General features: G+C 57.8%; 3 protein-coding genes across 4 annotated transcripts; 2 read left to right on the forward strand and 1 right to left on the reverse strand.

The window, feature by feature from the left end:
- Window positions 1-309: 309 nt before the first annotated feature.
- Window positions 310-9,004, forward strand: TNMD (tenomodulin). The gene is made up of 7 exons (XM_074882805.1): window positions 310-372; window positions 492-626; window positions 3,876-4,016; window positions 4,817-4,918; window positions 6,773-6,926; window positions 8,078-8,250; window positions 8,573-9,004. The coding sequence occupies exons 1-7, from the start codon at window positions 325-327 to the stop codon at window positions 8,780-8,782; spliced, it is 963 nt and encodes a 320-aa protein (XP_074738906.1). The 5' UTR covers window positions 310-324; the 3' UTR covers window positions 8,783-9,004.
- Window positions 9,005-11,596: 2,592 nt separating this feature from the next.
- TSPAN6 (tetraspanin 6) lies at window positions 11,597-16,981 on the reverse strand. 2 transcript variants are annotated; one of them, XM_074882822.1, is made up of 8 exons: window positions 16,852-16,981; window positions 16,550-16,738; window positions 16,314-16,388; window positions 15,626-15,724; window positions 15,200-15,355; window positions 14,457-14,540; window positions 12,545-12,644; window positions 11,597-12,349 (listed from the first exon to the last, which is right to left on the reverse strand). In XM_074882822.1, exons 1-7 carry the CDS (start codon window positions 16,936-16,938, stop codon window positions 12,576-12,578), a joined length of 759 nt encoding a protein of 252 aa, XP_074738923.1. In that variant the 5' UTR covers window positions 16,939-16,981; the 3' UTR covers window positions 11,597-12,349; window positions 12,545-12,575. The 2 variants fall into 2 exon arrangements, with proteins under 2 accessions (XP_074738923.1, XP_074738924.1); XM_074882823.1 differs by lacking the exon at window positions 16,314-16,388.
- Window positions 16,982-17,254: 273 nt separating this feature from the next.
- SRPX2 (sushi repeat containing protein X-linked 2) lies at window positions 17,255-23,638 on the forward strand. The gene is made up of 10 exons (XM_074882511.1): window positions 17,255-18,405; window positions 20,264-20,350; window positions 20,443-20,634; window positions 20,763-20,939; window positions 21,312-21,438; window positions 21,541-21,662; window positions 21,779-21,958; window positions 22,102-22,235; window positions 22,309-22,430; window positions 22,754-23,638. Exons 1-10 carry the CDS (start codon window positions 18,336-18,338, stop codon window positions 22,932-22,934), a joined length of 1,392 nt encoding a protein of 463 aa, XP_074738612.1. The 5' UTR covers window positions 17,255-18,335; the 3' UTR covers window positions 22,935-23,638.
- The last annotated feature ends 164 nt before the right edge of the window (window positions 23,639-23,802 follow it).

Below are 23,802 nucleotides of genomic sequence, written 5' to 3' on the forward strand. Positions count from 1 at the left end.
TCGGCACCTCCAGCCATCGGTGCACGGGCAGAAGTGGAGGGCAGGAGCAGAGCTTAAACAAAAAAACTGGGAGCCTGGACGTGGCCGATGGACACCGCACAGTGGAGCTTCGCACGGGCTCGTCTCCAAAAGCGTGGGAATTGCTTGCACCCTGCAAACAGCAAGCGCTGCGGGAGCACCCGGGGCCCAGCAAGCTGCGGGGGAAAGCTGGCTGCCACCGTCATGGGGGCGGCAGTGACCCAGCCTTCCCCGCCGCATGTGCAGCCCAGAGCCTCTGTAACTCCACCTCGGAGCGGGCTCGCGTCCTCGCACACGGAGGAGACCATGGGAGGGACGGCTCGGGAGAGCCCGGAGGACTGCCGCTTTCTGGATGTAAGTTCATGGCTTGCTTTGCCACCATGCAGCATGATAAATGTCTGATATGTGTGTGTACTCGTCCCTCCTCAAATCATCAGCAGACTTCTGGCTATCACTGTTTTGTCATTAATTAGGCAGAAGCATCCAAGGTGCGAAAGAAGACCTGCACCAGATACCAGATCTGCGGACTGCTCTTCAGCGTGCTGCTCATTTCTCTTATTCTGATATTTTTTGGTGTCAAATATCTCTGGAACCCAACACCCAGAAAAGTAAGTAAAAACTCTCCAGTGTTTCTGAGTGCCGCTTCCCCAGACAGAGCTGTCCCTCCCCGACTCACTGAAACTTTTAACTACACCCCGAAACCCAGGCAACTTTACAAAATGCATTTCCTTAGACCACAAGCATTCATGGGACTTTTAAAAATCTTTGTATTATTCATAAATAGCTTTTACTTTATACAGGCTGGGTTTTTTTCTCTGTCACCGCATTCTTTCCCTAGCTGACAATTACAGGGGATGGAAGCTACACCACGAAGAGTTAAAGTTACTCTTATTTCACCGGCAGCAAATTTTATGACAAGTAAGAAAATATTTTCCATTTCATTTCAATTATCTTGCCAGAAACTGGTGGAAAAGTCATTATGCCACCGCATAAAGAAGAGAGAAAGCCAGGACGCAGTGGTGATTGATTGTCATGGATTATATTTCTTACTTTAATGTGTCTGCAATGTGAGGGGATGGTGAGACGGATTAGCTTTTGGAGGAGCTCCTGCTAACTGGATTGTGCTCGTTTATTCCCAGCTCCCCAGACGGACGCTGCTGTGAGTGCTGAGCGTGCCGGGGGCAGCATCTCTGCCCACTCTGGCCAAGATCTTGGCAATTCTGCAAAATCCCTTTTTTTTTTTTGTCCCATACCCCAAGCAAATTGCTTAACCTTGAAGCCAACCGCCTGCCCGGTGCTCCTCATCCACCTCCCCTTTGAGTTTCCATGCTCATCCAGGAAGCCCCACTTTGCACCCTGGCGCCAGCAGGTTTTGCCGGCTCTGAAGAACATCTCCAAAATTCCCATGCGTAGCCAAGGCAGCTTCTTTCCCACGGTGGCATCTCCTCTCTCCTCCCCTGCCCCACGCCGGAGCCACGCCAGCCCCGGCCAGGCTGCCCTCCCACTGGGCAAAGGAAGCACCCCGCTCGCCGGAAGCTTTGTCTTCTTATCAACAAATAGAAATAAATACCCCCCAAAATAAAAGAAAAAGCAATAAAAGCCATATGTGTCTCCAGGCTCCTGCCAAGACGGTTATAAAGTCTCTACTGTTCCTCGAAAAACAGGGTGTGTGCCAGCCGTGGGGGGAAGAGGCTGTTAACCCCTGGAGGGGAGGTTTTCTCTGAGCCAGTAGCTTGGAGCCATTGCCGCAGCCTCAGAAAGGTTATCCAGAGCGCCAGCTCTTGGTGTCCTCACCACTGGGCACTGGTGGAGGATGGAGTCTGTCGGTCTTCTGAAAGCACTTCACAACACCTGATGAGTGGGCAAGCAAAGCGTGAGGTCACAGGAAAACAAAGAAGTTCCTGCAGTGGAGCTGCACACTGATGCTCCCGGCATCTCCGTGTCCTCTGCAGCCGTGGGGCAGCGGCTTCTCCAGTTGGTCCGGGAGTCCTCCAGAAAAAGCAGGATGGGGGAGGCTGGAAGATCCTAACACTCAAAAATATAAACCAGGGGGAATTAAACTCTTTAAAGAATGAAAAAACCCTTTAAGCTCCCTTTATGCAACCAGAGAGTGGAAAAAATCTTTAAAGAAGACTTGTTCCTCTGAGAGGTGGCCTTGGACACAGCACTGGCCTCTTCACGGCAGCATCCACGCTGGCCGGCACAGCCAGCGAGCGAAGGCAATGAGTCAGCTAATGAGGGGCTCATCGCAGCCTCGCAGGGGGACATATATCAACGATTTGCGAGCAAGTGTCATTTTTAGCCCTATAAAATATCTCACAGTTCTCTGAGCAGCACAGAGCCAGCAAAGCCCAAATGGGTTAGCTGGCCACTGCACTGGCAAAAGTAATTCTTTGTAAATGGAGAGGCACTCGAAGGTAAGGTGCCACCCGGGATCCTACCCTCCTAGAAATGATTTATGGCACTGTGAACATTTTGTCAGTCAAAACCGGCGGCCTTCCAGCCATTTTAGGCTTCAGACTATTTTTGCTGTACCATAAAATACATTGACAGCTATATATCTTTATAAAAGCCTCCTGCTGACTAACAGGGGATGCTCATGGCTGCCAAGGAGCACACTGCTCTTCTAATTTTTAAGCACGGGTAAAGGTACCTGGCAGTCACCGCCAGCATAGCCGGTTTTGCAACCAGGATTCCTCCAGCAGTTGCAAAAATGGGGGATACTGATGCTGAAAATATTGCTAAGAGGCTTTGAACCCCGTGATGGGGAGGGATGTGCAAGAACCAGGGGACTGTGAAAGGGGGTTTAGGTTGGGACTGCAGGCAGACTCCTGCCCCTCACCTGGGCATTGCTGTGGGGCCAGGGTGATCCTTCCCTGGCTCCATGGCCATGCCGGGGGACGAGCAGGGCTTTCCCATCCCTGTGCCTCCATCACTGCCCTGTGCCATGTGGACTTGAGGGGTTTTGCACAAGCCCTTTGCTTCCACACGACACAGTTTGATTTGGGAAGCGAGACTCCCTCAAGGCTCGCCAGCTCTGCTGCGCCAACAGAATCATTTTTGTGCTTCAAATAGCATCTGCCACTACTCATCCTTTAAGGGTCAGGCATCCACAGAGACTGGAGGGCTGCCGGGCTGGCTGAGTGCGGCGAGCACCTGCAAGGAGGAGAGGGCTACTCCCCCCGGCGCTGCTCACCCCGGCTCCCCGCAGGGATGAGTGCCACTGGATGCTACACCCCGAAGCTCTTCAGCAGCCCTTGAGGAGGTCTTTAATCCTCAGGCAATCCCCAATCTCCTCCAGGCAGAGTGAGGCTTTTACCCCTGCCTTTCCAGGAAAAACAGAAGGCACAGAGATGGAGCAAGCAAGCCGGAGACACAGTGATGGAGCAAGAAAGATGGGGACACAGTGATGGAGCAAGCAAGCCAGGGATGCAATGATGGAGCAAGCAAGCTAGGGAGAAGGGAAAGAAAGGTCCCTGGGGCTCAGGACTTCAAGTCCAGCCTGGGACATAAACAGGCTCATGCCACAGAAAGCACCAGCAAATGTTGAGCCGTGGCAAAGCTCCTGGTGCAAGTGTGGGACAAGCATCTTCGCCCAGGCTTGACACACATGTCCCCCCACAGCCTGGCCCCATCCTTGCCCTTCTTCCCAGCCCTGGCACCTGGGAGCTGCCTCTCTTTGAGCTATCCAGATGATCGTCCTGGCTCAGAGCCAGGGCACAAGGAAGCAGCCGGCACCGTGGCAGGGTACCCAGCATCAGTGGTCACGCAGCCAGCACCAGTTTGCTCGCCCACCAGTCGGCGTGTGAAATCGGGTGGGGGCTGAGCCAACCCCTGTGCGGTTTTGTTCCTCACAGGTTTACGACATGGAACACATGTTTTTCAGCCATGGCGAGAAGAAGAAGATTGTGATGGAAATCGACCCACTGGCCAGGACAGAGACCTTCAGGAGTGGGAATGGCAGCGAGGAAATCCTGGAGATCCATGACTTCAAAAACGTGAGTGCGGCAGGGTTTGTCCCCAGGTTTGTCCCCTGTCTTCCAGTAGGACTGGTGGGACCCCTTAGGACACCATGGCGTCACTGGAGCAAGCCCCAGGATGATTTGTTTCTGCGCCAGGGAGAGCAATGCCCAAATGCAGGCTCTCTGGGGATGCTCTCAAAGGAAAGGAGATGTGTATCTACATAAGCTTCCACAAGTATTTAATAGTGGCGTGGTTCAGTTCCATCAAAATACATCTTAAAAGCAAGACCTAGTTATTGGATTTACCCTTGCAAAGGAACGCAATCATCATAAATCTATCCAAGCCCAGTACATTTGTCTGTCTGGAGAGCATTAAAACCTCATGACAATGTTGTAGGCTCTCTGAAACCTAATTAAAATTTGTAGGGAAATACCCTGTGCAGTGACATATGGCAAAATTTTCAGCTAATAGCCTAGCAGGAACTGGGGGCTGAATGTTCATATAACCATAATGGTCAGATGCTATTCTGCATATTTTTATTTATGATAACTAGAGCTTCTGATAGTTATAAGGAGAAGGGGAGCAAAGTAAAATTTTATGACTATCTGCCTTAAAATATTTGCAAAAAGCCCAATTCTCCCAAACCATAAAATGCAATATCCCTTAGGAGAGCCTGTTAGTACATCTTACCACCACTGCTGAATAGAGTTTGCACAAAAACATCAACAAGAAAAATATAACTAAATGCTCATCCAGCTGTACCCTCCATACGATGGGGTTATTTATCCTCTCGCTTTGCCCTGACTGCTTTTTGGTGTTTGTTTTGATGCTGTAGGGAATAACTGGCATCTTCTTTGTGGGACTTCAAAAATGTTTCATCAAAACTCAGACTAAAGTCCTACCTGAGACGACAGAGGCCAAGATCCCCGAGCTTGAGGTAGGTGAATAAAACAGGACAACCCTCTTCCCCCAGTGAAACCCAGTCCTCTCCTTGGCGCTGGGAGCGTGGCTGCCATCCCCACCGCCCTCCCATCTGCTCCAGCCTTCCCAGAGATGCTGCAATGAAGAAATAATGAGTTATGATTACTTCATAAAATGATCTTATTTCAGAGGATTGCTTCTGAAAACAACAAGTGGAAAGAGACAGGATTAGACAGTCGACAGACAAAAACCTCTCAGCACAATACCGGAGATCAAGAACAGTAATCCTGTTGTAGTCAAAAGGTCACAAGGCAGCTCAGGATTAGCAGGCACCAAAAAGTCAATCAAATTGTTTTCTCCAAGAATTGAGCCTCATGTTCTCAAGCAGAACGAGGCAGAAGTAATGAATTTAAAAGAGCAGACGTGTTTAAGAAATGCGATTCGAGAAAGCGCTTGGCGTACAGCCCTGGGAGCACCGGGCTGGGGCCACGTCCCTGTCCTGCATGGACCTTCCTCCCAGTGATGGGCCTGATATGCCCATTTAACTTTTACCCACCACATCCTGCTGCAAAGTCTCACAGTTTGCATGCTGCGTGGAAAAAAGTGTTTGACTGCGTATTTTAACCCCTCTCTGACCGCGTAACCTGGGGTGATGGCTCAGTCCCTTGAAAGCAGTTGTCCCCCGTCCCTGTCCCCTTCCCCAAGCCCCCGGCGGTGGCACAGCCCCGCAGCACAACCCGCCTGCCTCCCCGTTTGCAAGACGAAGGGTGTTAGCAGATTGAATCCCCCCCCAAGGAAGCTGTTGCAGATAAAACGCCAGCAGGACATGTGTTTGAAACGAAGCGTGGGCAGAAAAATGTCCCTGAATCATGACCCAAATTTCCAGACACCGATTCTTTGATTATGCCATAAGAAGCTAATAGATCTTTTTGGCTACCATCGTAAAAGGGATATGACTTCCCAGGCTTTAGCAGAACATTGCCTCAGGTAGAGAGCTGAAATGTAAAACCCAATGAGATAAATGTAGATTTAAGCTCTAGTCATCTCTTCCCAGAGCCCACGCACTGCTAGGTCCTTCAGGGAGCCCCTCCCCAACCCCATGGCTTTCATCAGCGACTCCCAAAACGACTCAGACTGGATCAGGTTCTGTTGGCTCTTTCCTAAGACTTCCCAAAGCCGTAAGGAAAAACTCTATAAAAGAGAAATACAGCTCCAGACACCTTCTGAAGAGAAAAATGTCATTTGCCAGCTTGTTCTATGGGCTACCACCACCAACATACACAACGTTGCCTTGGCAGATAGCTCAACATAGACCCATCCAATAATCTTTATATATCTCCCTCCCTAAGTGCCTGCCAAAACATACCATGGACTAATGCAACAGCAGAGACATGTGGTATAAATTACAGTATACGGCCGTGCAAAGAATTTCTGTGAGGAATAAATTAAAGTGTTCGATCACAAAATCAGTAGCAGAAGGAGAGAGAAATTAAGTAGTAAGAGCAAAGCAGAGAGGAGATGGTTTAATCTTGGGTTTTAAATGAGCTGGGGTGCTCCAGAAGGCTCTTCCAGATGGTGGGGACTGCACAGGAGAAGGCTCCTGAAGCATGATGAACGGAGGGAGGAGAGAGCAGGGTGGTGTTGGATGAAAGAGGACAGGAAAGACAAGGCTCATGATGGGTCTGCCTACGTGAGGGCCAGCAGGGTATTGCATGTGTACCCAGTGAGCACCACAAGCCATGGCAGATGAAGTCCAGCTGCTCTCTGGGAAGGGAGAGGTGCCTCTGGGTAAGCCAAGGGGAGGAGAAACAGCCAGCCATGGGGAGAGGGTGTCTCACCACACTGGGGTGAAATCTCACTCTTCTTCCAGGGAGAAGAAATCACAACCACCTACTTTGAGCAGTCCGTGGTCTGGGTGCCTGGGGAAAAGCCCATTCAGAACAAGGAGTTCCTGAAGAGCTCCAAAATTTTTGATATCTGCAGAAATGTAACCATCTACTGGATCCACCCCACACCAATAGCAGGTACAAGGAGACATCTCCCCCCCTAAGTACTCATTAGTCCCCTCACCAGGAGCAGCCCTGCCACCCACCCGTCCCCCCTGCCATCTCCCTCGCTGTGATGTGGTGGGAACCCATTTCCACAGCCTCGTTGTACATCTCAGGCATGAACACAATGTTGGTCACGACCACGAGAGAGCATGGCCAATGTAATAGCAGGGGCTGAAGTTTCTCTCTGCAAAACGCTTGTCTCTGCCGGCTCCCCACTGCCCTGCACTTTGCAGAGTGGCCACCCTCCTCATAACAAGGCAAAAAAACCCCAACCCTTTGTACCTGCAAAGAAGCCAGCGCTGCTGGAAACTGGGACACCTAAATTCTTGTCACCGCATGAACATCAGAGCATGAGCAGACATCTGCATCTAAATCACACAACAGGGTTGCCACCTCCAGCTGCTCACTACACAGCCCTCACAGAGGTTGCGGCCTCTGAGATCTGCCAGCGTAATTACCCACTCTCTCTAACCCACTTCTATCCGAATGAGCTAGTTTAAAAACCCCTACCGAGAAAACTCTCTCTGCAATGCAGCGACAGAGACACGTCTCATCCCCGAGTACCAGTCAGCTCACGGCCATCGATGGTCCTGGGGGCAAGTGGGCATCAGAGATCCCTGATGCAGAGGGAGGCTGCTTGTCCTCTTTCTGCTTCCTCAGGCCCTGCTGTTAGACCCCATCTGCAGCTGAGTTTCAGCAAAGGAAATTAATGTCACTGCGGGTCTTACATAAGCCATGGGTGCTGTAGCTGGGCCTAATCTGCCCCAAATCGTGTCACTTTGCTGGGGCTCTACAAACCCTCCCTGCAGCAGCGGAGCCCACCACGAGAACATACTTCCCCGTGCCCACAGCCCCATGCAGGGGATGCCAACACCACCCACAGGCACCCACCACCCATGAGCACGGGGAGAGGACAAGCCATGTCTTCTTTACCCTCTCCTCCTGCCATATTATCTCCTACAGTCCTTCTCCCAGGCTTGGTAAGAACAGGAGGCAATGGAGTACAGCTGGTTTGCTGGTGGGCTTTTCTTGTACCTTGGCACCAAATTGTGGTAAAGACATTAATGCCTGCTGCTGCATTTGTCCCCCTGCTCCCTGGTTGTTGACAATAATGTTTGGGGTAGCTCCTGAGTTGGCCAACCTTGAAGGGGCAGAAGAAGAAGACCCTGAGCTGCTCGTAGACAACCAGAGCTGGTTGGACGGCGGGAGCGAACAAGAGGTGGAGAAGGATGTGCAGCCAGGCCCTAAGCGTCGGGCACGGCAGCTCACCGAGGAGGACCTGCCCGTCAATGACTATGTGAGTGTGGGGAATCGCACTCCGGGGTGCCCTGGCCATGGTCCCAGGGTGTCCTGGTCACGCTCCTGGGGTGTCCTAGCCATGCTCCTAGGCGGTCTTGGTGATGTTCCCTGGGGTGTCCTGGCCACAGTCCCAGGGTGTCCTGGCTGTGCTCCTGGGGTGCCCTGGCCACGTTCCTAGGGTGCTCTGCCCATGCTTGTGGGTTGCCCAAGCTGCCCTCCCAGCACGTCCTGTCCATGCTCCTGGGGTGTCCTGGCCGTGTTGCCGGGGTGCCTCGGGTGCACATTCCCCTCGCTGAGCTGACGCTGGCTCTTCCTGGCAGTCGGAGAACGGGCTGGAATTCCACCCCTTGTGGGATGAGCGAGGCTACTGCTGTGCCCAGTGCCGCCGTGCCAACCGCTACTGCCGGCGGGTCTGTGAGCCCCTCCTGGGCTACTACCCCTACCCCTACTGCTACCAGGGCGGAAGGGTCATCTGCCGGATCATCATGCCCTGCAACTGGTGGATTGCGCGGATGCTGGGCAGGGTGTAGCACCCACCGCTCAGTACCCAGCACTTGGGTGCTGCCCCATGCCCGCCTGCCGTGTCACCACCCATCTGGATGCATCCTGAAGGAGCTGGCATGCAGGTCATTACCTGCTTGATTGCTGGTGAGGTGCTATGCCTGTCCCCCCGGCATCCTGCACTGCTCCCGCGGGGCTGGGGGAGGCCGTGCTCGAGTGCATCATCACCACGCTGAGCAGCAAGAGGCAAACAATAAACGTCTTGTATGAGCGATTGCAAAGAAAATGGAAAGTCGTTTAGTCTCAGTCTGTGATGCTTAATGGGTCTGAGAAGTGATCTAATTGCTCGGCTGCCTTGTCACGAGCATCCATAACTCAGGTACCGGGACTGCCGGCGCTCGCCTCACTGGGAACGTGTGGAGGTCCCTAATTTGCTCCCTGATGGCGCTGGTAGTTGTTCAGCACATCCCGACCCTCTGCTCCGACGTGCTCTGATGTGCTTAGGTAGTTACTAGTGACAGTCCAGGGATGGCACCAATCCCCTCAGGAGCGATGTGCAACATGGTAGTGTGCAGGCAAGGCAGAGGCAGAAGCGAGCACAAGGACCCCCTGGGGAACTGAGCAGAGGGAGCAGAGGTACAGCGGACCCCGAGTGCCATCAGCTGTTCCCAGCCCTGTGACCAAGAAACAGGCAAAACCTGAGATGCAGGAGACAAAAAAAAGTCCTTGACACTGCAGCCACCCTGAGCAGGACACTGCCTGCAGCAGTGCTGAGGGCTAAAGGCCAAAATCCCCCTGCACCCGCGGTGCATCCTTCCTCTGCTCACAGCTTTGGTGCTCAGGCCAGACCCCAGGTTCCAGCTCTCATCCCAGGGACCTGGCTGTTGCTGAGGACCTTTGACATCCCACGGATGTCACCGGGCAAACCCTCTCAGTGTCACCAAGGGAGTACGCGCTGCCACGGCTGGTGCTTTCCAGGGAAACGCCTGGACAGACAAGCCTGCTCAGCCGTGCGCACAGAAAAGGGAGCAGAGGTCAGGCTCTGCTTGCTGCCACTGTGCCAGGTGCTGGCTGTGGTGTCCCTGGGGCTGCCAGGCCCTCCCTGCATCCCTGCAGCTCCCACGGGGACGTGAGCACATTTTAAGGGCAGTTCCCTCCATCCCTGTTGTGCTGACAATGTGGTTAAAACACTGGAACACGGTGCAGCAGAGCTCCCCACATGGCATCCCAAGGGACACCAACCAGCCTTGGGGACACCAAACGTTTCTGACAAGTCCCCAGAGACATTTAATCCCCTGAGAGGGGAGGTCTGAATGCTGTGGGGATGTGTGAAACCCACCCAGCCACAGCTGCTGCAGGAAACCGGAGCCCTGGGGCCAACCAGCGGTGCTGGTGTCCCAGCTCAGTGGGTCCAGCCGGGTCACCAAGGTACATCCAATGCCTTTGCCAGGACAGCAGGGTCCCAGGTCTGCCTGGCATCTCCCCCAGCACGTGCCCGTACCTCCAGGACATCACTGACGTCTCTCCAAATTAAAGTGAGGTGTCTACGTAAGCACTATTTAACTCAATAAAATCTGCACCCTCTGATGGCCGCAGTGCCTGGTGCTGGCCATGGGGACGAGCAGGCTGGACAAGTCTCTGTGCTCCCCAGGTCAGCACAGAGTCAGCGCTGGGTTTCCTGCATCAGTTCAGAAACCATCGGGCTCCCCGTGCCTTCCTCTGCCAGGCCCATCCCTGCCCGCCTGGCATCGCCTCCACTGTCCGCCCCGGGAAGGAGCTGCCTGCAGAGCCCCTTGCAGGCAGCACTGCCCAGCCCGGCACTGAGGTCAGCCAAAAAGGCACCAGTGCAGGTTCACCTCCCTCTGCGCAGGCTTTCTGATGAGGATGGGTTTATCCAGACCTGGCCCTGCTTCTCACATGTTCCTGCCCTGTCTCCATCCATCCATTAATTGCCGTCAGCCAATCTCTCCAACCCGGTTTCCATGCTCTGACGCACGCTGCCTCGCCATCCCGACCCAGGAGGCTGTCAGCCAGCCAGGCGCTGACAACAGTCTGATTTACTCACCCGGGTTAAACGCAACAGAAGGATTTTGGGTGTTTCCTTTCGGGTTCCTCTGTCAGCAGCGAGGCTGTCCCGTACCTGGCCATTTGCCACACCACGGGGCAGTTTAGCTGGGGCAGCTCACCCAGAACCGGAGCAGTGTTTGCTGGAGGGCAGATGCTGACGCTGGGCCACCACTCCTACCTGTGGCTTAACCCCTCCTTTTACACCTGCCTCCTCGCCGGGAGCAGGAGAGGCAGCCGGCCAGCTGCTCCAAATTTGGTGATTGAGACCCAAAAATCCCCCAAGCTCAGCAGGAGGGGAGCTTCACCACACCACTGCCACTTCGTGCTAATAAGGCAAAGACTTGCTTGTGAAGCAGCCCAAAGGTGAGCAGTATCAAATGAACACAGCAGCTTAAATCCACGTTTCTTGCCCTGGGGAGAGGCTGGGGGTGCAGCCAGCTCCAGCAGCGCTGCCCTGCCCTTTGCTCTGAGCGAGCGGCCGGCCGGCAGAGCACGCACACGTTTGCACGGGCCTGAACTCACCCAGCTCCTGGGCTGGGATGCTCCAGGCCTTCTGCTTCAGCACTCTTACACAACCGCTGTTATGAAGAAAATTCAATTACAGAAGTTATTTGTAAGCGCAAGTGCACCAGTGAGCATCGGAGAAATGCGAGCTGCAATGGTCCAGAGGTTACCGGCTGGCCCGGGGCAAGCGGATTATCTCCCAGGGGGTGTTTACTGCTCTTTGCAGAGACTTGAGCAGAGGAATTTCCAGATGAAAAGAAAAGCCAAGGCAGTTTCATAGAGTAAAATATCTTAATATTTATTGTGTCTCAGGACAAAAGAGTTCTACTCAATACACAAAATGAGTTAAAGCAGCATATAATACTGACAATCAAGTCACAGCTGACTCGGTGCAAGGACACCTACCAAGGTAAAGGCACCAGGAGCTACATCACCAAACCTCGCTACAGCTTACAAAGAATCACTACAGCCTGTACTTTAAAAAGTACAACTATAAAAAAGTATATAAAACCCAGGGCGGGGATGAGAGAGAGCTTGGCAACAAGCCGAGACCTTGCTGAGCCAAGGGCTTCAGGGAGACAGGGCTGTGCTTTAACAGGGCAACAGTCCCATCTCGAAAGCAACCACGTCCGGAGAGCAAGGGGACGTCGAGGGGCTGCCAGAGATGAGGGGAAGCATCACTTTCCCGATGGAGGCACCAAAGACGAGCACTGGGTGTCCGGCAAGGCTGCCAGCACGGTCGGCTCAGCACGGCACTCGAACGTGCCACGAAGGAAAGAGCTGGGGGCTGCGGCACCCGGAGGAGCGTGCTTGCTGTAACCACTGCAGCTACACTAATTATCGCACATGGTGGCACAGCGGAGTAGTGTTAGGACAAGTCCCTGAGCGCACCAGGACAGCTGCTGCACTCGCTTCTATGAGCTAGTTGAGAAGAAGATCAGTCAGTTCAAAGCAAGATTTCACGAAGTGGCATCCAGAGGAAAACTGGCGGTGGTGGCATCCTCCCTGGCCACAGAGAGCATACCCTGCAGTGCACAAGACAAAGCGTTAACAGACAAGGCTGGATTTATACACAGCTTAAAATGATAGAGCAGTCTTCCAGGTGCCCTCTATCCCCACACGTGGTACCCGCTGCCGTGCTGAAGGTCCCCAGGGGAAACCAGCCAGCAGCCGGGGATGCAGAGGCAGCCCACCGAGCTCTCACCACTGGACAGACATACCTGGCCACAGCCACAGCGTGCTGGGAGCCAGCTACACCATCTCATACTGATTGTTTGTGATGTACTGGGACAGGCAGCAGGCGAGAATGATGCCAACTAACTGAAAAAGAGAAAAAAAACCCCACACATCAGAGGTAGCCAAAACCAGGATGCGGTGTTTTAGGGGGAAAGCCTGACCAATTGCTCCAGAGCATCAGTTTTATAAAATCCAAGGATGGACAGTGGGATTTACAAACCACAACACGGGCTGCTGCGCCCTGCTTCAGACTAACTGAGAGAGGCTGAAGAGGAGGATCCTGGCAGGCATCAGCCAAACAAGCTCCTCACAAGAGATGCTCCGCATCCTGTCCTGTTACATTTTGCTTCACGAAGCATGTGCTATTTTATGGTAATTTCAGAGATTACACAGATATCAAGAGCGTCACAGCCAATTACCCAGCCACTAGAGAACAGCAGCCACCTCTCCCTGTTGCAAGGACAGCGGGGTAGCAATGTTGCTGTTTTTGCATCAGCATCTGAAGGACACGCTACTGTTACCACAACATGGTCTCCCAGCCCCCGCACAGACATTTAGGGCCCCATCCTGCAGGAGTTCGACCTACACAAGCAAACTCAGGGGCACATTTGCATGACAGGTCCCTGCTGGCCACACAACACAGCAAGGCTTGCTGAAAGAGTGATAAAAGCCAGGAACTGGTTACAGTTCCCAAACCTGGCATCAGCCGAGATAATTTCGCAGCTGGGAGTGTGCAGCTCTCTGTTTGTGTGTCCGTCACGTCTCGGTGACCCCATGGCGAGCGCAGCCCAACTGAGGAGGAGAGCGGGGTGAGCACAGCAGAGCAGCTCTGGCTCTGGGGCTCTCCCAGCCACAATTAAAAGCACTTGATAGCACAAGCTGCAGTCAGGGGCTGTTGGCTCCCACCTCTCCCCCAGTTCAGTCCATCCGTTAAGGAAACACACAGCAACACACTCGTTACGGGAGAAGTATCTTGGCAGGGTTCCTTCTCCCCATGTTGGCACAGTCAGCTGGTGGTCCCGGGCGGCAGCGCCTTGAAGCTCAGGCCACAGTTTCTGCGTGCCCGATCAAGAGGGTAAATTCAAGCCCCTCCAAAATCAAGACCAGCCGAGCTCGCTCTGCAGCTGCTTAGCACCGAGAGCACAGCAAGCTTCCACAAACCAGCTAAAGAGGGGACGGCCACACATCCTGCAGCTCCCGCTACGGTGCGTCGGAAAACCCTCGGCACCTCGGGAAACCCCGCTGCGGTGTCAGCGTGCCCAACGCCCAGCCCAGCCTGGCGGAGCTGGGGGCAGGGGCCTCTCGCTTCCTGCCGGGATAAAGCCTGCCGGAGCAGGGGCTGGCGGGCGTGCTGCTGCTGCTGCGGCTCCCGCAGGAAGTGTCCTACAGGATGAAGTAAAGGAGAGGCTGGGGAGCAGGAGCAAGAGGATGCAATCGCACGGTAAGGCGACGTGCGGGGTGTGAGCTGCCAGCACAAGCAGGGCACTCACAGAGTGCAAGCCACATGGAAGTGATGCCAAAACGCCTCCCTGATAAAAAGGGAGGTCGGTGGGTGTAGATATGATCCCTGCCAACAGCAAATGCAGCGAGTTTGCCCAGCACAGCACAGGCTCCGTTCAGGTTTTCCTGAAGTCAGTTGTTACAGACAGGAGCTCTTCTCAAATAACCTGGACTCACAGAAACAGAGCTGGTGCTTCAGGCCTGGGTTTAAGAGACTGGAGACCGCACAGTGGTGAGATTAAACCCAAGGGGAATCTGCAGAATAGCTGCTCCTCCCTGGCTGAAACAAGCCGTGCCTTTTGTACACACATCAGACTTTGCACAGAAATTAAATACCTCTGGAGACATGCTAGCTTCACTCTGCACTCCTCCTGCGCCAGGCAAAGGGAGATTTACCTGGAAGCATGCGATGCCAAAGGAGATTCCAGCCACAACACTCATTTTTGACTCCATCGTCGACGTCACCAGGAAAAAACAACCCTGCAGAGGAGGGAAAGCAAGCACGTGGGTCCAGTGCTTTTCACCCCCCAGGAGCACAAACCAGCACCTCTCCAGAGCACCGGCAGCTCCAGGGGAAGATGCTCCCGCATGGGCAGCCAAGGGCTTCTGGCTGCCACCCTCCTGCCTGACCTCAGCAAAGTCATTTCCCTATCAGCACTGCACCCAATCAGCCTCCCAGCCCAGCTGCGATATCAAGGGGAGCACTGGGTTGAGCAAGGTGACTCATCAGAGGAACGCCCCTTGCATCACCCAGCCTCCCTGCCCAATGAGGTCACCCGTGCTCACCGCCGGGGTCAGGACTTTGCACGGCTGTGCGGAGACATCAGCACTGCCGAAACAAACTTTACTGGGAAATCACCTCCTTATTCCTCTGTTCTCCAAAACACACAGCCCCCAGCACAAATGCTTGGGTCCAGCTGATCCCTGACCTCCAGGTAAGGAGTGAGGGGGCCCTCAGACATGAGGGAGGGCTCGTTCCTCCATACCCTTCCCCTCCCTCCACCCCACAGGAGTCCCTGGGTGTCTGCATCAAGAGAGCTTTCAAGCCTCCCAGGGAAGGGCAAGCCCTTCTCCACCCGCCCAGTTCTGCCCTCCCCACCTCCAGGAGTGGCAGGGGGATTTTTCTGATCTTAACTTACATCCACAAACACTTTCAGCTTGGCTTTGCTTGGGTCTTTCAGATCCTCCTCCGAGCAGTCATCCTGGCTCTTGCAGCAGCTGCGGGGGATGCCCCTCTGGGTGAAGTACTCAGTCCTCTCCCAGTCCGAATAGTTCTGCACCCCACAGCAGTGCAGCTGGAGGGGGAAGCACATTTGGGAAGCATGGTCACACCAAAGTACTGACCCCCTAGTGCCACCATCACTCCCACGGCTCCCCTGTCTTCACATCTCCAGGAACTGCCCTGTCTCACCCAGCATCTCCTCCCAGACTCAAAAGCCCGCGGTGCAAAAGGACCCCCTGCACCACGACGGGGATGCCGATACCACAGGGGGTCCCCAGGAACGCCCCGGGGTGAGGCGAGCGTACCCACCCACCCCCCAAAAACACAAGCCTTGGGCACTCACAGTCCTCTGGATGGTGTCAACAGCCTCGCTGTGCCGATCCGCGGTCACGTTGTAGTCCCTCAAGGCCAGGTTAAGGTTACTCTCAAAGTTTGTCTTAATCTGCAAGAGAGAGGTCTCTGCAGCGGGGCCGTCCCTTCCCGTGCGCCGGGACCCATGGCCCCACATTAGTCACCTCTCGGCGATGGCAGGAATGACTCCGGCCGCGGCCAGCAGACATTTCCCGGCTACCCAGGCAATTAAATGCTGTATTAAAGGGCAGGCTGGGATGCGCTGGGGCAGCAGGGATGCTGTGTGTAATAACAAGGACCTGCGCGGTGCCAACTCCCCCCCCAAGCAGGCTGCTCTGTGGCGCAGGAACCCTCAGAGGAGCTTTAATTACAGAAATTATTGCAGAAGATAGACCAAAGCCAGAAATTAAAGTCCATGGCTAGTTCGCCTGTTCTGGCAGAGGGGCAGCGTGCTGTGCCCACCAGACCCTGCACCCAGCCTTGTCCTTATGGGGACCTTATGGGTCCTTATGGGGACTAAGCTGCTCTTTGGGCTGCTTTAACCCCATTTTAACTAAACTAAGCACCGCTCCCAGCAGCACCTCTGTCCTTCCAGTGACATCTGCAACTGCACTTGGGTTAAAACCAGCACCAAACTCGCTCCACAGTATCGGGAAACAGCAGCAGCCACCCAGACTCACCTCATGCCTGAAGACGAACCCAACAACGGCGGCCACCAGGACAATGAGGAAGATGAGGGACAGGAGCATGGCGTACTGCGGGCAGAAAAGGCGGGATGGGACGGGATGGATGGGATGGGGTTGGGATGGGGAAGGATGGGACAGGATGGGGTAGGTTGGGACACAGAAAGACGAGACGTGCCAGGATGGGTCAGGAGGGGATGGGACCCCATCCCGCCCTGTCCGGGGCCACCCACCAGCTTGAGCATCCAGGTGCTGCCGCGGCAAGTGGCGAAGCAGCCGAAGGTGCCCAGGAGGACGACGACGGTGCCGGCACCCACCAGGACGAAGGGGACGTTGGTGGCCTTCTCATCCAGCAAGGAGAAGTAGACGGCCAGGCTCACCCTGCCCCAAACGCCCACAGCCAGCAGCACGATGCCCGACACCTGGGGAGAGGGGGGGACAGGCGCCGTGGCTCGCAACTATCGCAACAGGGCGACGCAGCCGCCACATGCCGCGGGGGTAGGGCGGGTCGGGGCGGTCGCGGCCCGGCGCTCACCCAGAAGACGAAGGTGTAGGTGAGCAGGACGCTCTTGAGGCAGGTGATCACCGGCTTCGTCTGCAGCCGCCGCGACGGGGACGCCATGGCCGACACGGGCCCTCCGCTGCCGGGACGGGACGGGCCACGCCCCCCGCTCCGGCCACGCCCCCCGCCCGCCGGAGGCGGCCGAGCGGCGGCGGAGGTTGCCGAGCGCTCACGGAAAGGGCCGAGCGCGCCCGAAGACGCGCCGCTCCGCCCCGCCGGGGGCGCCCCCTGCCCGCCCGCTGCCACCCCCTGCCCGCTCCCTGCCGCCCCCTGCTACCCCCTCCCTGCCCGCTCCCTGCCCGCCCCGTGTACCCCCCGACCCCGCTGTCCTGCCCTAGCAGCTGGCGGTGCAGCCCCGGCCCATCGTGGCCCCCTGCCCAGGTGTCCCCCAGCAGAGCAGGGACCAGCCGCAGCAGCCACCCTGCGCCTCAGCACATGGCACAGCCACCATGCCGGCAAGCGACGGGCTTCCTGCCCACCACGGGGCGAGCACCCCACCGTCCTGTCCTCGGGGATGTCCCCGGGCTGCGGGGAGCTGTGGGCTCCCCACATCCCGCAGCAAGCAGCCCCGCACGGCGGCCTCCCGGCAGCCTCCCCCTGCTCAGGACAGCTGTGTTATTAATCCGTGTGCTTACTGGCCTGGCCGCCACATAATTAGTGCATTCAGACAGCATGTCCCCCCCCCGCGCCGCCCCATGCCAACTCCCCTACCTGTCCATGCCAGACTCATCCTTTGCCTCCGCTCAAGCGCGGTCCTGTGCTCCAGAGCCCAAATCCCCAGTGGCCCCGGCTCCTGCCTCGCCTCCCACCCGACCCCGTGGGACGCTGGGCGGCGGGTCCTAACGAACACGCTTTCATTACCTCTGCCTCGCGGGGGCTGAACTTCAGCTGGAAAACAGACCCCAGCTGGAAGTGCTTGCCTCTGGATGGGTTTCGGAGCCTGCCGTCTGCAGTGAGGTCTCTCCCTCCCTCCTGGCAAGAGGTGGAAAAAAGGTCCTGGCTCCCGCGGTTTTGGCCTTGGCCCCCCAGGACCTCCGTTCCCAGAGCCCGGCAGGACTGGCACAGGCTCAGCTCGGCTCTCTCCTGTGTCAGAACAGACTCCTGGCTCTTTTGCTTGCAAAGAAGAAAATCTGACAACCTTTTAAAGCCTCAGAGAAGCAGGAGGTGCATTGGAAAACGGGCGATCCTGGGATTTATTATTTTTGACAATCCCATCATTTTGGGCCTGACTCACGGCTTTTGAATGTTTGGGACGGACAGCAGAGGGGAAAAGTAGGTTTGCTCAGCCCAGGCAGCACGGCCAGGCAGGGGAGTCAGGCATCTGTGCTGTGACAAGGCGACGGAGGGGGCCCTCGTCCTGTTTCCAGCCCCTCTCCATCCTTGCTGGGGCTTGCGGCCACCCCTGGACCCGGCGTGGCTGGTGGGCTGGCCAGCCCCTGGCCCCCCGGCCCCCCAGCATGGCGCAGGAGGCAGCCCCTGTCCTGCTGGTTGTCCTCACCAGGCTGGTGTCATCCACGTGGCACGAAGGTGAGTGCTGGGGTGTGCGGGAGCAGCGGGGCTCCCCGGGAGCGGCAGCCTGGAGGGTCCCACTCCCGTTGGGGGGGTTGCAGTGGGGAGGGAGGGAGGGGTGCCCTGGTACAGCAATGCTGGGGAGAGCATCGGTGCCTGTGGGGTATGGGGTGCCTGCAGGGGTGCACTGTGGGGTACGGGGAGGAGCAGAGGGGGTGCTGGGAGGCATCCAGAGAGGAGCAGGAAACCAGCCTCTCCATCACGCTCCTGCCTGCGGGCGTGCAGCTTTCCTGCTGACTCCCTGCTCCCGCGGGGGCCATCGCCCGGCAGATGTTTGCCTGGACGGAGTGCTCAGATCCAAACCTTCCCCCCCTGCAGCTGGGCAGCTGGGTCAAGGATCAGAAGCCCTTGCCCTGGTTGGGGGGGTTTCCCCCTTCCCTGTTTCCGTCCCCATCCCCTTGCCACGCTGCCAGCACGGCTGGCTGGGGACGCTCCTGCCTGATGCAACCAGAGGTGTGAGCTGGCCTCAGGTGAGAAGGAAAAGGCACCACCTACACAAAAAGGGACCACTGCAATTAAATGGCACATCTGCTTGCGGGGGACACAGTGCACCCCATCCCCAGGGCCCCGGTGGGGGGCTCAGCAGCCCCCCCAAAAAGCAGCCTTGCTCACTGGGTCACTGACACATCCCCACCGCCAGCCCCACGGATCCAGCCCTGCGCTCGCCCCAGGTCCCTCCGCTCCCCAAGGCAGCATGGGAAGAGCGTCGGGATAAAAGGCTTTTGGAAACGAGTGGGCGACTTAATGAAGCTTGTGGGGAGTCATTCTGTCGTAAAGTTCATGTCGGAAAGATTTGTAATGGAGTTTCCTCCCCCGTGACGGTGGGGCTGCTGCTTGAATTGGCCTTGGCAGATATCCCCTTCCCAAACCCAGAGTGGGGGAAAGGGGAGATGGGTGCAGCTGCAGCGGGGCTGCTGCTTCGCCCGGGGTCCCTTCCCAGGCTGAGCATCCCCGCCATGCCGGCGCAGGGAGTGCGGTGGGGTGGGCTGACAGCGAGGAGGGGGCAGCGCCGGCGGGGGCTGACGGAAATGCGGCGGAAACGTGAGCTCAGTGCTGGGGAATGCCGCGGCCGACCGAGGCGCCGAGGGGCCGCGGGGAAGGACACCGGCCCTCTCTCCCCACACAGCTCCCTCCACTCCTGCTGGTCCCTTGCCCATGGGGACACGTTGCGGGCCAGAGGGTGACCCGCAAGGATGGTGCAAGGCTGTCCTCCCCCCGTCCATGGGGCCAGAGGCCCCTCTGCACAGCACAGATGGCGTGAGGCCAGCAGCTCCAGCCAAGCCCCTCCAGCAGCTTCATCCTTCCTTGGCGTGCAAGCAAGGGGCTGCATCCCCGCCAGCCCCCCAGCCGAGCAGCACGCCTCTCCTCCCTTGCCTTGGCCAGGGGCTCCACTGGGACAGGCAGGAGGGGGCAGCTTTCTTCCTTCCCTGGGGACGCCCGATGGCAGGGACGGTGCCAGGGGAGCGATGGAAGGAGAACTTCCCGGCAGCACGAAGCCGGGGGTCGGTGCCAGCCCACTCTATGCCAGCACTGTTTCCTGCCATAACCGCGGCTGCTTCTGCCACTGTTTAGTCTGCAGGCTGGTGCCAGCGCACACCACATCACTGAGGACTGGGATCACTGTCTGCCCGGCTTAACCCTTGACGACAGCGCCAAGGATGGCAGGACAGGGTCTGCCCAGGGATGGGATCGCTTGCTGGGAGTTACGGGATGTTTTGGGGCCAGAGGGTGCAGCTGTCCAGGGAGGCATTGTTGCCAGGGTGCTGCTGCAGCCACAAACCATCACGCACCCCCTCATCTCTTTCCTCCTTCTCAGGGTCCGGCTACTACACGGCCGAGAGCCACACCAATGAAGTGTATGTGGAAGAAACCCCCCCCGAGCCTGCCCTGGACTACCACCGCGGTAACAGCACCCAAACCCATCCCTCGGGTCCTCACGGGGAAACCGAGGCCTGGCAGGGCCGGGTGCCCCCTCACCTCTCTCCTCTCCCCCAGTGCCCCAGTGGTGTGCCACGCTCAACATCCACCGCGGAGAGGCCACCTGCTACTCACCCCGGGGGGGCTCCTACCGCAGCAGCCTGGGGACACGCTGCGAGCTGAGCTGCGCCCGCGGGTACCGGCTGGTGGGGCCCAGCACCGTCCAGTGCCTGCCCAGCCGCCACTGGTCTGGGATGGCGTACTGCCGACGTGAGTGTGCCCCGGCCATCGGCTTGCCAGCATGCCCGTGGGCACTGGTGGTGGCCAGTGCTGGGTGCTCTGCCCACTAGCATGGCCGGGCGGCCGCTTCCTTCCGATCTTTGCTCTCTCTGTCCCAGAAATACGGTGCCATGTGCTGCCAGCGGTGCTGCGGGGCTCCTACGTGTGCTCGGCTGGCGTGCAGATGGATTCCCGCTGCGACTACACTTGCCTGCCCGGCTACCAGCTGGAGGGCGACCGGAGCCGCATCTGCATGGAGGACGGGCGCTGGAGCGGGAGCGAGCCAATCTGTGTAGGTAAATCCTCACCCTACCATCCTCCCAGCCACACACTGCTGGGGCACGCAAGGGCAGGCCACCCTCCATCCCTGGGGTGCCTGCAGGCCTCAGCCCCACGTCCGACCCGGGCACTGCCAGCTCCTGCACCTCCCGGCCCTGGGACCCCTGTCCCCACGGCTCCCTGAGGTGCCATTAGCCCCGAAGCAGGGGCTGGTGCAGGGGATGTTGATCCAGGATTGGGGTGCTCAGTGCTGGCTTTACAGCAGATTTTGCTGGCTCCAGGGTGCCTGGGCTGTGCCCGGCATCCCTGGGGTGGCTGAGCGCTGAGGTCAGTGCCTGGCTCTCGTAGCCCAGGCAGGTTCCCCAAATCCCTCTCCTCCCTGCGGGCAGATATGGACCCTCCCAAGATCCGCTGCCCGGACTCCCGGGAGCGGATAGCCGAGCCAGGCAAGCTGACCGCCACCGTCTACTGGGACCCCCCCCGAGTGAAGGACTCTGCTGATGGCATCATCAAGAGGTGAGGGTGGAGGTACTGTGGGCACCACCAGCAAGGGCTGCGGGCCATGCTGGGTGCCCCCTCCGGGAATCCTGATGGAGAAATGTGTTTGCTGGGCGCAAGGGTGATGCTGCGAGGCCCGGAGCCCGGCTCTGAATTCCCCGAAGGAGAGCATGTGATCCGCTACACCGCCCATGACCAGGCATACAACCGAGCCAGCTGCAAGTTCAGCGTCCGCATCCAAGGTGAAGCGGGCTCCCCTGGGGCTGCTGGCTGCCTCCCCCCACCTCCGGGCTCTGCACCCCACAGCTGGAGCCGTGCCCCATCACAGCCAGCCCTCACCTAGCCTTCCTCTTCACAGTGAGGCGCTGCCCTGTCCTGAAGCCTCCGCAGAATGGCTACCTCTCCTGCACCTCCGACGGCAACAACTACGGTGCCACCTGCGAGTACCTGTGCGACGGGGGCTACGAGCGCCAGGGCAGCTCGCTGCGGGTCTGCCAGTCCACCCAACAGTGGACGGGCTCCCAGCCCCTTTGTGCACGTAAGTGGCAGGGGCGCAAGGGAGGACCTGCTCACGACGATGCCTGGCTCTCAGGGGAGATGCTGCCTGGCAGGGCGAAGTGGTGGGAAAGGGGTGATGGGGGGCAAAATGGCATCTCCCCACACACCGACCTCTCGCCCCAGCCATGCAGATCAACACGGCCGTGAATTCAGCTGCCAGCCTGCTGGATCAGTTCCACGAGAAACGCCGCCTCCTTGTCATCTCAGCCCCCGACCCCTCTAACCGCTACTACAAGATGCAGATCTCCATGCTGCAGGTGAGGAGACCCTCCCGCTGCCCCCCTTCCCACCTCCAAGCCCAGCACCCTCTCACCATGCCCCTTTCCACAGCAAGCTGCCTGCGGGCTGGACCTGCGTCACGTCACCACCATCGAGCTGGTGGGGCAGCCCCCGCACGAGGTGGGACGCATCCGGGAGCACCAGCTGTCCCTCGGCATCATCGAGGAGCTCAGGTAGCGGGGACAGGGGGTTCTGTCCTGCAGAGTCAGGTGCCTGTGGGAGGGGACCGGGGATGGGGACACCTCTGGGGATGGCAAAGCATGAGGTTGTAGCTGGGTTCATGGGCAGCCCCTTCCTGCCGCACTGGAGGGGCTTGTGCAATGCGGGGACACCCCCAGCAAGTCTGAATACAACGTCACCAGAGCTCACAGCCCCGAGGAACAGATGGGAGCCACCACCCCAAGAGGACCAGAGCACGGTTGTGTGGGGTGGGCAGGCTCAGCCCTCAACTCACCCCCCCCCAATCCTGACTGGTGGCTCCCCTCTGCACCCCCAGGCAGTTCCTGCACCTCACCCGCTCCCACTTCAACGCCGTGCTTCTGGACAAGGCGGGTGCCGACCGCGAGCGCTACATCTCCCCCATCAACCCCGACGAGCTCTTCGTCTTCATCGACACCTACCTGCTGAGCGAGAGGGAGGCAGCACGGCGGGCGCAGAGCGGGGACCCCTGCGAGTGAGGCAGCGCCGGGGAGACCCCCCCTCTGCCTCCAGCAGCCTCAGGGGACGGACACCTTCCTTTCTGCTTTTCTAGTCGCCCACCGTAGAGGAGGACCGGGGTGCCGAGGACCTCCAGGGGAAGGGGAGCCCCTCTCCAGCTGCTCTGGCACAGAGAGGCGAGCAGGGACAGGGATGGGGGCCATGTGCCGGCAGCATCCCCACTGCCCTGAAGCCAGGAGCAGCCTCCGGCTGAGGGGTGGGATGGCTCAGCCCAGCCAGGACTACAGTGGGAGACACCGGATAGCCTCTGCCCAAACCCCAGGGCAGGGGGGAGGCAGGGGGCCAGATACTGGGCTGCCAAAGCAGAAGAGAGTAAGCAAGGCAGGCAGGGCAACAGCACGACAGCCTCTAAATACAGTAGCTTCACCCTCCCTGCGGCCATCCTCACCCCATGCACAACCTGAACCCGCTCCCTCCCACCCTGAGGTCAGCCCTGCCAGGTGGGCACTGCTGCCAGGGTCCTGCCAGAAAGCCTTTATTAAAAACAAACAGCCCCACACTCAGCAAAGCCAGTAGCAGCCAGCCAGCACGCAGCTCACCCCGAGGGCTCGCCCTCCCCACCCTACCCCTTGCTTCCCCTTCCGCCAGTCACGGGGCACCCTTCCTGGGAACTGTTTTGGCAGTAGAATATTAACTCGAAATAAATAAATTTGTATAAAAAGTCAGTGCTGGGCAGAAGATGTGTCACAGAGAGGCTGGGGAAATGAATCCTTCCTGGGGACCACTGACCCCGCACGGCTCCATCCTGGGGCTGGGCTGTGCATGGCTGCCTCAGTCCTGGAGCAGGCAACATCCTGGGGGAGGAGGGTGGAGAAGACAAGAAGGGAG

This window comes from Strix uralensis, chromosome 13 (genome assembly GCF_047716275.1).
Source record: "Strix uralensis isolate ZFMK-TIS-50842 chromosome 13, bStrUra1, whole genome shotgun sequence".
NCBI lineage: Eukaryota > Metazoa > Chordata > Aves > Strigiformes > Strigidae > Strix > Strix uralensis.

Coding starts and splice junctions, on each gene's coding strand:
- TSPAN6 (XM_074882822.1), bottom strand. CDS start 16,938: ATGGCGTCCCCGTCGCGGCGGCTGCAGACGAAGCCGGTGATCACCTGC. Junction 16,389..16,549: donor GCACCTGGATGCTCAAGCTG/GTGGGTGGCCCC, acceptor TTCTGCCCGCAG/TACGCCATGCTCCTGTCCCT. Junction 15,356..15,625: donor TTGACACCATCCAGAGGACT/GTGAGTGCCCAA, acceptor TTCCCCCTCCAG/CTGCACTGCTGTGGGGTGCA.
- TNMD (XM_074882805.1), top strand. CDS start 325: ATGGGAGGGACGGCTCGGGAGAGCCCGGAGGACTGCCGCTTTCTGGAT. Junction 6,927..8,077: donor CCACCCCACACCAATAGCAG/GTACAAGGAGAC, acceptor TGTTTGGGGTAG/CTCCTGAGTTGGCCAACCTT. Junction 8,251..8,572: donor ACCTGCCCGTCAATGACTAT/GTGAGTGTGGGG, acceptor TCTTCCTGGCAG/TCGGAGAACGGGCTGGAATT.
- SRPX2 (XM_074882511.1), top strand. CDS start 18,336: ATGGCGCAGGAGGCAGCCCCTGTCCTGCTGGTTGTCCTCACCAGGCTG. Junction 22,236..22,308: donor TGCAGATCTCCATGCTGCAG/GTGAGGAGACCC, acceptor CCCTTTCCACAG/CAAGCTGCCTGCGGGCTGGA. Junction 22,431..22,753: donor GGCATCATCGAGGAGCTCAG/GTAGCGGGGACA, acceptor CTGCACCCCCAG/GCAGTTCCTGCACCTCACCC.